The sequence below is a fragment of the Panthera leo genome, chromosome F2 (genome assembly GCF_018350215.1).
Source record: "Panthera leo isolate Ple1 chromosome F2, P.leo_Ple1_pat1.1, whole genome shotgun sequence".
Lineage (NCBI taxonomy): Eukaryota > Metazoa > Chordata > Mammalia > Carnivora > Felidae > Panthera > Panthera leo.
In genome coordinates, this window is record NC_056695.1 from 44,354,667 (window position 1) to 44,367,067 (window position 12,401).

The window sequence follows — 12,401 nt, forward strand, 5'->3', positions numbered from 1 at the left end:
CAAGCATACAAAAAAGTATAAATCCTGATATAGTGAATACCTGTGTACCCTTCACCCACCATCCAACTTACAGATTTATTGGAAGCACTTTCTCTCTTTTCTCTCCAGTTCCATTTCCCACCCTCCTTCTAAAAGAATCACTATTCCTATTTCCAGTGTTTGTCACTACCTTGCCTATTTTTATAGCTTATTAAGCATGCTTGTATCCCAAAATAAAGTAACTATATTTGACATGTTTTTAAACTTTATATATCTCACCATATATATGCTTTTACAACTTAACCATATTCACTCAACATTGAGAGTTTTCCATATTGATGGGTGACGCTCTGTGTCATCATTTTTACTATTGTATAACCCCTTGTAGGATTATCCCACACTTACCCATTCCCTTTTGATGGGCATTTAGGTTGTTTCCCATTTCCCCAAACAAACATTAAGCACTAATTTTACTGTAAGTTGGTACGTTGTTAAGATCTTTTTGACATTTCTTTTAGATCTATCGAGGTGCAAGAGTTGGTGGGTTAAAAGAGGCTGTGGTGCATTCTCAGTATAAAAGATCGCCTGACGTCCCTGGTGATTTCCCAGACTGCCCTGCTGGGGTTCTTTTTGCTGAAGAGCAAGCCAAGGGTCTCCTTGAAAAGTACAAAAGGTAAGAAACCGGCTTCTTTGGTTCCTAATGTCTTAAGAGGAAGGGAAGGGCCTCCTCACTTTGGCCAGTGACATTTGGAATAGCTTCAGTAACTCTTACACTACGTGGAGTTTTCATAGACTTCCTTTAGTTCTTAGTTCACATGACCAAGACATAATTAAGTTAGGATTGTCTCACATCTGGCCCTTCCAGGCTACAGACCCTTCCTTTGGTCATTTGCTGACATTGATGATGGTGCATGCCTAAAACTATGGGCCTGAGTTTCAGACACTTGTTCAAGATTTCCACTACCAGCCCCTGCCCCCTCAAGATAGAATTTGTGTTTTTTTATAACTGGTTATTGAGGTAATAACATATTTATGAAATTAAAAAAATTTTTTTAATGTTTTTCTTTTTTTTTTTTAATTTTTTTTTTTTTTTAACGTTTATTTATTTTTGAGACAGAGAGAGACAGAGCATGAACGGGGGAGGGTCAGAGAGAGAGGGAGACACAGAATCCGAAACAGGCTCCAGGCTCTGAGCAGTCAGCACAGAGCCTGACGTGGGGCTTGAACTCACGGACCGCGAGATCATGACCTGAGCCGAAGTCGGACGCTCAACCGACTGAGCCACCCAGGCGCCCCTGGTTTTCTTTATTTTTGAGAGAGAGAGAGACAGATTGTGAGCAGAAGAGGGTCAGAGAGAGAAGGAGACACCGAATCTGAAATAGGCTCCAGGCTCTGAGCTGTCAGCACAGAGCCCGATGTGAGGCTTGAACTCATGAACAGCGAGAGCATGGCCTGAGCCGAGATCATGACCTGGGTCGGATGTCAGATGCTTAACTGACTGAGCGCCCAGGCGCCCCCCATATTTTAAAATTTTATTGAAACTATGGTAATGTGCAAAAATGCTTTGTAAACTGGTGTAGTCCTTCCTTCCAAAGAGATAAGCACTATTTTTGCATTTTTGTATCTATCCATCTAGACTGAGTTTTCTTTTCTTTTTTCTCACTGGGGGAGTGGCCAGTGAGGGGCTTCACCAACCCTTATACTATGAAGTGCATGCTAACTTTGAGAACCTGTATCCTACGACTCTGTGGGCTCCCGGAAACAGAAACTCTCTTGTTTGTTGTGGAATCTGCGACGTCTAGCCAGTGCCTGGTGCACAGTGTCCTTAATAGCTTGTATTAGTTGATTGATGAAGGAGTAGAAAGTGGGATGTCGTAGTTCCTTAACCGTGAGCTCAATTATCGTGCTTTCCTGTTCACGCAGCCACAGAGGCAGGCAGTGCCTGGTTTTCAGACTTTGTCAGGGGATAGGTGAATGAGTGAGTGAGTGAAAGCACAGAGACACTTTCCTGGATTGCTGGCTTACAGGCTCTTAGAGGGCAGTAATCATGTAATCTGTGCCTCCTATAATACGCAGCTCTGGACTTCGATGTGTTTGTTAAGTAATCGACAGTAATACTTATTTCTCATCCTTTAGATTTTTTTTCACGCATACAAATTTTTCTTAAGTACAAATATTTTTTTTCTAGAATGTTTAACTTCTTTATTTAGAGAGCACGTGCAGGCTCGAATTGGGGAGGGGCAGAGAGGGATAGAGAGAGAGAGAGAGAGGGAGAATCTTAAATAGGTTCCATGCTCAGCACAGAGCCCAACTCAGGGCTTGAGCTCATGACCCTGGGATCATGACCTGAGCTGAAATCAAGAGTTCAGTGCTCAACTGACTGAGCCGCTGAGGTGCCTTTGAGGTACAATTAAAACTTTTTTTTAATCTGTATTATTTTTGAGAGAGAGAGAGAGAGAGAGACAGAGTGCGAGCAGGGGAGGGGCAGAGACAGCAGGAGATACAGAATCTGAAGCAGGCTCCAGGTTCTGAGCTGTCAGCACAGAGCCTGATGCAGGACTCGAACTCACAAACTGCAAGATCATGACCTGAGCCGAAGTCAGATGCTTGACTCACTGAGCCACCCAGATGCCCCTAGGTATAATTTTTTTTGAAAAGGGATTATAGTATGAATACTATTTGAAAACCTGCTTTTTTAATTTAGTAATGTATTACGGATGGTTTTCCCATATCAATAAATGCGACTCTAAACCAAGTGTTGGCAAACTTTTTTCACAAAAGGCCAGATGATAAATATTTTTGGCTTTGTGGGCCTTTTGGTTTCTATGGCAGCCGCTCAGCTCAGCCCTGCATTGTGTTACAAAGGCAACCACACATGATGATGCATAAATGAATGAGCATGGCTGTGTGCCAGTCTCACTCTGTTTACGGACACTCAGGTTTGAATTTCGTGTAATTTCATGTGCCATAAAATATTCTTTTTTTTAAACCATTTCAGAATGTATAAGCTTCTTAGCTCATGGGTCATTTAAAAGCAGACAGCAGCCCAGGTTTGATGTGTGAGTCATAATCTGCCAACCCTTGCTCAAAATACATCTGAACAGTTGCACAGGACTCCAGTGTGGGTGTACTGTAATTTATCAGTGGCCCTTCGGGTTATTTCTGATTTTGTGCTATGTGCTTTTATAAATAGCTTTCCATATACATCTTTACACCTTTGTCCGATTTATTCATTCATTTAATATATGTTTATTTGGAACCTGCTATGTGTCAAACACCTTGTAGGTACTGGGGCTACAGCAGGGGAAGGCAGGCAAGGTCTGTTCCTGCCTCCTGGAGCTTATACTCTTTTTGTTTGTTTTTTTGTTTTAGAGTGAGAGAGAGAACATGCATGCGAGAGCTGGGGAGGGGCAGATGGCAAAAGAGAGAGAATCTGAAGCAGGCTCCACACTCAGCACAGAGCCCGATGTGGGGCTCGACCCTGGGATCATGACCTGAGCTGAAATTAAGAGTCAGAAGCTCAACCGGACACTCAACTGACTGAGCCACCTTGGCGCCACCCAGACGCCACCCACTGAGCTTATATTCTTTTTTTTTATTTTTTTAAAAAAAAAATTTTTTTTTTTTAACCTTTATTTATTTTTGAGACAGAGAGAGACAGAGCATGAACGGGGGAGGGTCAGAGAGAGGGAGACATAGAATCGGAAACAGGCTCCAGGCTCCGAGCTGTCAGCACAGAGCCCGACGCGGGGCTCGAACTCACGGACCGTGAGATCACGACCTGAGCCGAAGTCGGCCGCTTAACCGACTGAGCCACCCAGGTGCCCCACTTGTATTCTTGATGAAAGCACATGTTTCCCTGCTGGTGGGAGGGACCCAGGAGAGCGGAGGGAGGCTAACTTTGCAAGAGCAAAGCTCTTGAGTGGGGAAGAGGGGATGGTGTTCTATAGGGTCAGGCTCAGATCTCATTTTAGCAGGCCTGAAGTCTGGCTCTGAGTGAGACGTGAATACAGATTTAGGTAGACTAGGGCAGACGCTAGTGCAGATTACGTGCTACTCTTCTGATCGTGACCGTCCTCTCAGTGAACAGAGAGGCAAGGGTATCAGCTAGGAATAAGAAGGGACCAGAGGCTGCTGGAGATCTGAGGAGAAAAGAATTGACGTGGACAGTTTTCCAGGAGCATGGAACATAGAACTGGCTGGAGAAGTGTAAGGTAGTCCACTTGAGTTTTGTGTTTACGACAGGACTGTTCAGCACTGCTGTGTCTTCTTCCCCAGTTGTGTTCTGCCCATCAGGGGCTGGTGTGGGGTGGGCGGAGGGTTGGATGTAACCGGATGGGCTTTGCCAGCCTGGGTGGGTGGAGGGTCCACGAACAGGAGAGTTTGAGCTTTATAAGGAGAGGTGCAGCACGGTGGTTTACAGTGAGGGGATGTAAATGTACAGTAAACTCCAGTGCTTGACTCGTGGTGGGGAGGGGTAGGTGGGCTGGACTAGGAGTGGGTGTCTGGGCAGCTGATGGGGGACCTGGCTGAGGAGGGAGAGCCAGTGGTTTATCTGATGTCACGTGCTTCAGGGGGCTGGGGTCTTGGGGGGAGGAAGGAGAGAAAAGATGGTCTGTGGGCATCAGGAGGACATCTTCCCCACTCAGGCCCGTGGATGTAAAAACCAAACAGCTGCCTCTGGAGAGGAGCTGGAAGGGAAGAAAGCACTGACCTTAGGCTAAATCCCACGAATAAGATCTCTGGTTTAAAAAAAAAGATACACATCTCAAGGATTTGTTGTACTATTGACAATTGCTGTTTGTGTTAATTTAGGATTTCATCTGTAGTTAGGAAAGTGCCTGCTTCCCCTTACTCCCAGTAACATAGGATATCACCAACTTTTATTTATTTATTTTTAAAGTTTATTTATGATTTTGAGAGAGAGAGAGTACAAGTGGGGGAGGGACAGAGAGAAAGGGAGAGAGAATTCAAAGCAGGCTCTGCACCCTCAAACTCAGGAACTGTGAGATCATGACCTGACATTTGTGTAAAATGGGTACAAAAAGGAAAGAAATATGTACGTATCTGCACATATGTACAGAAAATGTCTCCAGAAGGGTATGTTAAGAAATGGTACTATCTCTTGTAGGGCAGCTGGTTCATTAATTTCCTTTTAAAGGTCTTCGAGTGAGGCAGGTACCCCAGGAACATTTTTCACCAGCCACAGGTCAAGAGTGAGGGAGAAACTTCACCATCCTTTCTGTTCCTTTAGAACGTAGAATGTTGTAATGTGCAGGGACACCAACTGCACAACTCCAGGGACACCATTCACTTGTAGTCTTTCAAGAACAGCACTCCCTGGAGTTGTGCAGAGGCCACATGGGGCCACTTTGTGGATGCATTACCTTTTGAAATTAAAACTAAAGAGGGATGCCTGGGAGGCTCAGTTGTTTGAGTGTCTGACTCTTGATTTCAGCTCAGGTCATGACCTCACGGTCATGGGATCGAGCTCCACTTCGGGCTCCGTGCTGAGTGTGGAGCCTCCTTAAGATTCTTTCTCTCCCTCTGCTCCTGTCCCCTGCTTGTGTGCTCTCTCCCTCTAAAATAAAAAAATAAATAAATAAAAATAAATCAAATCAAATTAAAACTGAAGAAAACATAAGCTTGGCCAGTAGAGTTGGTGGTTATTCTTTATTGTATTTCTTGGAAAACATTTTTTTTGTATGTTTGTGTTTTAAATAGAGATGTAGTACAAGTGGCCATAATTATTTTAATGGTCCAATCCTAAATTGTTCAAAATTGGTTCTCCACCTTGATTTTCACCAGGCGCCCTCCTGCAAAACGGCCCAACTATGTTAAGCTTGGCACTCTGGCACCTTTCTGCTATCCCTGGGAGCAGTTAACTCAAGAGTGGGAATCAAGAGTCCAGGCCCAAGAGAAATCACCTGTAGCTTCCTCTCCACGTGGCAAGGAGAGTAACTTGAAAAGAGAGAAGGTGCCTTGTACCCCCACGCCTGAAAAATCCGATCAAATGTCTGATGAAGTGGGCATGTCTCTGAGCAGCCCCAGCAAGCCCAGAGAAGTGATGGACACAGAGTGTCCAGCCCAGATGGGGACTGAGTGGGTAACAGGACCAGCTGCCACCAGCAGTCTCCTCTGCGTTCTTAGGTAAGTGCACACGACTTCCGGATGTGTTCTAGATTGTCTGTTTTAATACTGACCGGGCTACAGGATGTAAACGTTATCTTTGTTCCTTTATGCAAAGCCCAAGGGAATGCATGGACTTTCTAGAGGGGAAAGCCAGTCCTCCAGTGTCCATAGAGGGCTCAGGGAAATAGCTGAGTCACATTTGATTTGGGGCATGATACTAACTGACCAAATGATTTAAAGTATTGTCATCCATAGACATAAACCAAGGCAGTTGTTCCCTGTGACCTGTTTCATTGGTTTTTGCTTAGAAAGCAGTACCCTCATGACTGTGACCTTCAGTAATGAGGAACCTCTCGAAGCTCTGAGCAAGTGTTCTTTTCTTAAATCACTGAATTAGATTTTTTCTAGTTCCTTTTCAGTGATCTGAATTTATGAGCGATTAAGTGCCCATTCATTGGACCATCATCACGTTGAAGAGGCTACCGTACAAGACATGTTCCTGCTGTAGCCTATTAGACTGTGCTTAAGTTACCTTCTAGTCTGTGCTCATATTTTTAATAAGTGCCCACCTCTCTTGCCTTATATTTATTTTTTATACAGTAACCTTAGATTTCATATCCTTCATTCCCTGTAACTATCTCTCTCAGCCTTAGGTTCTGTCTTTCTGTCTTATTTTTTTTCTGCCTTCATCTTCTTAAACCTTTAATCCTTCAGTGTCTAAGAATAGTAGTCACATAAAAACAAAAATATCATTACAGAAGTGTATTAATGTCTGTTTTTAATTTTTTAAAAATTAGTTTTGATCCTTTCCCACGTAGAGTATTAAAAAAGTCAAATTAACTCTAGCAGTGCCCAATCTTCTAATTGCATGTTTTCTCCTCAAACAAAATATCCTCAAACGTGTGTCTCTAATTCCATATAGGAGTAGAAAATCACTGAAGCAGCTGTCAGCCTGGTGTGGGCCCAGTTCTGGACCCCGTTGGGCAGCCCAGCGAGCTCCCAGCAGCGGGCAGCAAGCATTGACCAGAGAGGCCTGCCTGTCCATCTTGGACCATTTCCCCAGGGCCCTGGTATGGGTCAGCCTGTCCCTGCTGGGGAAGGGCAGCCCCGAGCCACACACCATGATCTGTGTTCCAGCCAAGGAGGATTTCCTCCAGCTCAGTCAGGATCGGCTGTACTGTGGGCCCCACGAATCCAAGCACAGTGACCCATTCAAGAGCAAGATCCGGAAACAGAAAGAGAAGAAGAAAATAGAGAAGAGGCAGAACCGAGGGTGCACTGTGTCTGAGGGTCCGGCCGGGGCATACCCTGCGGCTGGGCACCACACTCTGACCCTGGGCTTGTGGTCAGGCCCTCTCCCGGATGTGACTTCTCATTGCTCCAGAGTTCTCCTTGGCTTTGTCACCCAGGGAGATTTCTCCATGGCCGTGGGCTGTGGAGAAGCCCTGGGGTTTGTTAGCTTGACGGGTCTGCTGGATATGCTGTCCGGCCAGCCAGCCGCAGAGAGGGGCCTAGTGTTGCTGAGGGCCCCTGCCTCTTTGCAGTATCGGTTTGCGAGAATTGCCGTGGAGGTGTGAATGCTGGTTTACGTCCTTGCAGGGCGTAGATGTTAACTGTTTGCCAAGTCCCACCACTGGAGAGCTTTGTTTTTGCCATGTTCTGTTTTAAAATACCACGTGAAATGCCTTGGAGACCAGAATAAAAGAATTCTGTATTATGCATGTGATGAAATACTGACATCATTCCATTATTCCAAGATCATTGGTCTCCATCTTTCCCTGCCCTTGCTCAACACTTTAAAATTATTTGCCACATAGCTTTTATATTTTGGTTTCTTGGTCTGCATAATACTTGCTGAAAATAATCAGAAGCTCTCCGTTTTCTTGTTCCTTTTTTATAAGGAACAAAGGGCTGTCAAGTCTGTTTGAAAAGCCTTATAGATGTGTGATAAGCAACAGTGGTTGTTTAATGACTTGATTGCTGCAGAAGAGGAAAAGGCTCTGAACATCTGGCCTCTGTGCATGAAATAGGGTTCCCCCGTCTGGACCATGTTCAATTCCATACCGGAACCCACATGCCTAACGCTTTACACCATGCAGACGGAAATTGTGGAAAATTTATTGCTGCCCATTTTCAGGCAGGCTCGGTGTATGGCAGAGGTGTTGGGGTGGAATCTGAATGGGGTGCTGATCTTTAGGACCCTTTGTCCTCTTTGCTGTTGAACAACGCATGATTCTAGGAGTTTCTGGATTTTTCTGTGCTTTTTGTTTTTGCAAAGAATTTCTCAAAAACACCGTAAAGGATGGTTTCTCAAAATATGTTCTATGAAATGTGTTATCTAAAAAAAAAAAAAGATTCCGAGGTCAGATTGATTTGGGAAACTCTGGATTAAACCCAGTTAAGCAATTTCTTTTTAAAGGATTTCTAGAACTTTCCATGTGATAATGCACATTGTGCCTCTCCAGGAAGTGGATAACAGCTTACAGTGTTTTCTAAATCTCTTTGATGCCAAACTTCGTTTTGCAAGGAGCACTTTGTAGGACCAGTGTTTTTAGGAACACACTTTGGGGAATGTGGCTGTATACTGCAGCACTCTGCAAGGTAATGACTTTTCTTTTTGATGTTTATTTATTTTTGTGAGAGAGACAGAGTGCAAGTGGGGGAGGGGCAGAGAGGCAGACACAGAATCTGAAGCGGGCTCCAAGCTCCGAGCTGCCAGCACAGAGCCCGACGTGGGGCTCGAACCCACGAACCACGAGATCGTGACCTGAGCTGAAGTTGGATGCTTAACTGACTGAGCCACCCAGGCGTCCCTCCAAGGTGATGATTAAAATAACAAGCTGCTTTTAGACACTCATGCAGTCATGATGTCCACCGGACGTTTGAGCAGGGTGTGAAGGTCTCATCTTGTCCCACAGGAAGAGTAGAGTCATTGCTTTTTTCACTTGTGGAGAAAGTAGGTGCTCATTCACTTTTAGTATCCACGTGTATGTCACACCGTCAGACCCTTGTCTTCCGACCACGCATTTCTAGCAGAGTTTGAGTGTGGTTTGTTTTTTTAACTTAAATGTACAGCTAAGCATTATTTCATGTAAATGTGTTGGGTTTTTGCAGTAGCATTTGGTATAAATGCCTTTGGGGGTGATGAGTTGGGGAGAGAGACAGCAAGTGTTACAGTAGCTAATGAAATGTCTGATGTTTCTCCTCTCGCCATGCCTCTGGATGTATTTGTATCCAACCCAAATGAGACTGAAAAAAATAGTGTAACTTAGGGGTGTCTGTAAACAGAATAAATTAAAGTGTCACCTGATGTTCCATTGTGAACGTTTATTGGACCATTCCTCAATTTGTTTTCTAGGCTCTGAGCCACTTCATCTGTGGCTTAGCTCTCTGGATGACAGAAGTCTGAGTGTGCTGTGAATCACCTGACCTCATTCTGTGCAGCACCCTGCCTGGGGCCTGCTGCCTGCGTCATGAACAGGGCAGTTAACTCTGTTTTGTGGTAGAAGGTCAAAGAACTAGGTGCTGAGAGGATAGACTAGCATTTCCCAAAATCTGTTCGTGGGAGCTCTGGCCCCTGGAGATGTTTCCTGGAAAAATGTGATGGCTAAATAAATTGGGGAAAAGCTGTATTCCGTATTCTCCTATTGAAGATTCACCATGAATGAGTGTACTCAAGGCCCTGCAGATACCTGCAGGAAGGAAACTCTTTCACAGACCCGCCCCCCCTTTTTGGTTTTTTTTTTTTATACCTATTGTCCAGAGAAGACTAGTTTCATAGATTATAGTTTGCAAAACACTGATAAAATATGCACATATTCAGTGAAGGATGCATTTCTTCTATGAAAAAGACATAGGAATGGTCTTATTCTCTACAACAGTAGAATGAATAAACATGTTTATTTTGATCCTACGAGTGCTACAGAGCTACCAAAAAAGTAGTGTGGCTCCTGGCCTCTTGTCATGGGGGCAGAGTCCTCAGAGTTTGCAAAATCAGGAAGTGTCCTAAAAAGCAGAGTTGTGAGCTGAACGCCTGGAGACCAGCTACTCACTTCCTGAGTTGTGTGAGAAACAACTGATTCTGTAGGATCATGCTCAGCTTTTACATAAGTAATATTTTTACATTAATACATATTCATCATCGAAAACTTAGAAAAAAAAAGAAAACTTAGAACATGCAGATAAGCAACAACAACAAACTTAAAATCACCTGGATTTTCACCACCCAGATGTAACCACTGTTACCTTTCTGGTACATATCCTTCCAGGCCTTGAGGCGTGTGTCTGTAGTTTTCTTTTCAGTAAAATAAAAGAGCTTCATGGGGCACTTGGATGTCTCAGTTGGCTAAGCGTCTCTTGATTTTGGCTCAGGTCGTGATCTCACAGTTCGTGAGTTCGACACTTGCATTGGGCTCTGTGCTGACAGTGCAGAGCCTGCTTTGGATTCTCTCTCCCCCTCTGCCCCTCCCCTGCTCGTGCACACCTTTCTCTCAAAAAAAAAAAGCTTTGGTAAATTGCTCATCTGAAATCCTACATGGTACCTGTGCAGGTTAAGTGCATATTGCCAGTTCCTTATGGAGCTTGTTTAGTGTGACCCTGAATGTTCATACCTTTATTGTAGGTAACTGACCCATCATGCACTCATTGTATTGCTGACTTGGCTGCTGCAAGCCTGGGCGGGGGTGGGGGGGGTGGGGGGGGGTGGGATCCTTTCTTCCCAGCCAGGGGGAAGTGAGGTGGGCAGTTGACAGCTGGGTGGACTCTGCTGTGGTTTTAACTGGTCGGGACTGGGCTGCTTAGCAGGTAATAGAAGATAACAAAGACCAGCAACTGCGGGTTACTCAGAGCGCCACCCCCAGTTACACAGCGGTTCTGGCCACTGCCGTTCTCTCCAGAAGTCAGTAGCACGGGTCTCTTTGACAACCGTGGCTTTCAGTCCTGGCTGCACGTTAGAATCACCGGACAGCCCAGGCCTCTTCCTCCAGAAAGCAGTCTCGGGTTGGGCCCAAGCAGTGGTATTTCTTTAAAGCCCCAAGGCTGTTCTGATGTGACTTGGGCTGAGGCTGTGGTGGCAGGACGTCTGGCTCTTTGGAGCCCCTGCACCTTGGGAAGGTGTGAATGAACCTCACCACTCTTGGGCCTTTAGCAGGCCCAGCTCACAGGTCTGTCGACTGCACTGTGAAGCAGCTAGCTGGGAACTTAATGAGAGGGCCGGGTGGCCCTGAGTGGGGACTTCCACCTGGGGAGAAGGCCTGGTTTTGAAAGAGAAAACAACCTGGCTCATTACATGTATAACCTTCACTATTTGGGAGTATAAAATATTTTCTCTGGGTGAGTATCCTTCCAGATCATCAGTTTTCAAACTTGGCTGCACCTGGAATCACTTGGGGAGCTTTCCAAGCCCTGGGGCCTGGGGCCCACCTCCCAGAGATGCTGATTTAACTGGTGAGGGCTGTGACCCAGTGTCTGGGATTCTTAAGAGCTCCCAGAGGTGACTTGGCAGCCAGGGTTGAGAACCAGTTCTAGACTTTTAATATGAGGTTCCAGTGTAATTAGGCAAGGACACAGAAGCCTGTCAGTAACGTGGAACCGTGCAGGGTGGGAGCAGATGTAGGCTGTCTTGAGTGGGGGGCACAGCTAACACTGATGGCCCTGGGTAGGATCCTGCTGGACCTGAGGAAACAGCCAAGTTCACGTAATGGCATCTTCCCTTTCCCGCTTCTTTAAAGTTAAAATTTAACCAGGTACGGTTCTGGAAGAACCGTGCTGACCATCTGCGTGCTTTCACCAAGGAAATGTTTATAAACATAGAACTTTCCTTGTTCTTCCCTCCAATGGCTTGTTTTTTGGTTCCTTGAATAACCAAGCTCTTGGTGACTCCAGGACTTGGATGCCCTGTGCTCTGTGTTCATGGAACGTTCCTTCCCCTCTCCTCCCAGTTTCTGCACCCCTGTCCCCTTTTATCCATCCTTCCAAATCGATTTCATATTTCTCAGAGAGGCTTCCCCCTGCCTATATTATTTTCTATCACAGAAGGGGTTTATTTCTTGATGATACCACAACATTCTTTGGTTGTTTACTTGTTTATTACGCTGTGAGCCTCACGAGGGGGAGACCATGTGTTATTTGATCACTCTTGCACCCCAGGCTCTAGCTGAGCCCCTAACCCGTGCCTTGTATTTAGTATATTTTTGTTGAGTTGCTGCGTTAATCAAAGCATGTTGATAGTAAATTGTAAGATACTGTTTTATCCGAGGCATATGTTGCAATGGACTAAAGAACCACTAGGT

General features: G+C 45.2%; 1 protein-coding gene across 1 annotated transcript in view; it reads left to right on the forward strand.

The window, feature by feature from the left end:
* The window catches only part of POP1 (POP1 homolog, ribonuclease P/MRP subunit), a 33,719-nt gene extending 24,947 nt beyond the window's left edge, over positions 1 to 8,772 (forward strand). The window contains exons 14-16 of the mRNA XM_042924248.1: positions 498 to 652; positions 5,788 to 6,129; positions 7,034 to 8,772. Coding sequence (XP_042780182.1) covers positions 498 to 652; positions 5,788 to 6,129; positions 7,034 to 7,688 — 1,152 coding nt within the window. The 3' untranslated portion in view covers positions 7,689 to 8,772. The remainder of the gene's footprint in view (positions 1 to 497; positions 653 to 5,787; positions 6,130 to 7,033) is intronic.
* Positions 8,773 to 12,401: the final 3,629 nt, after the last annotated feature.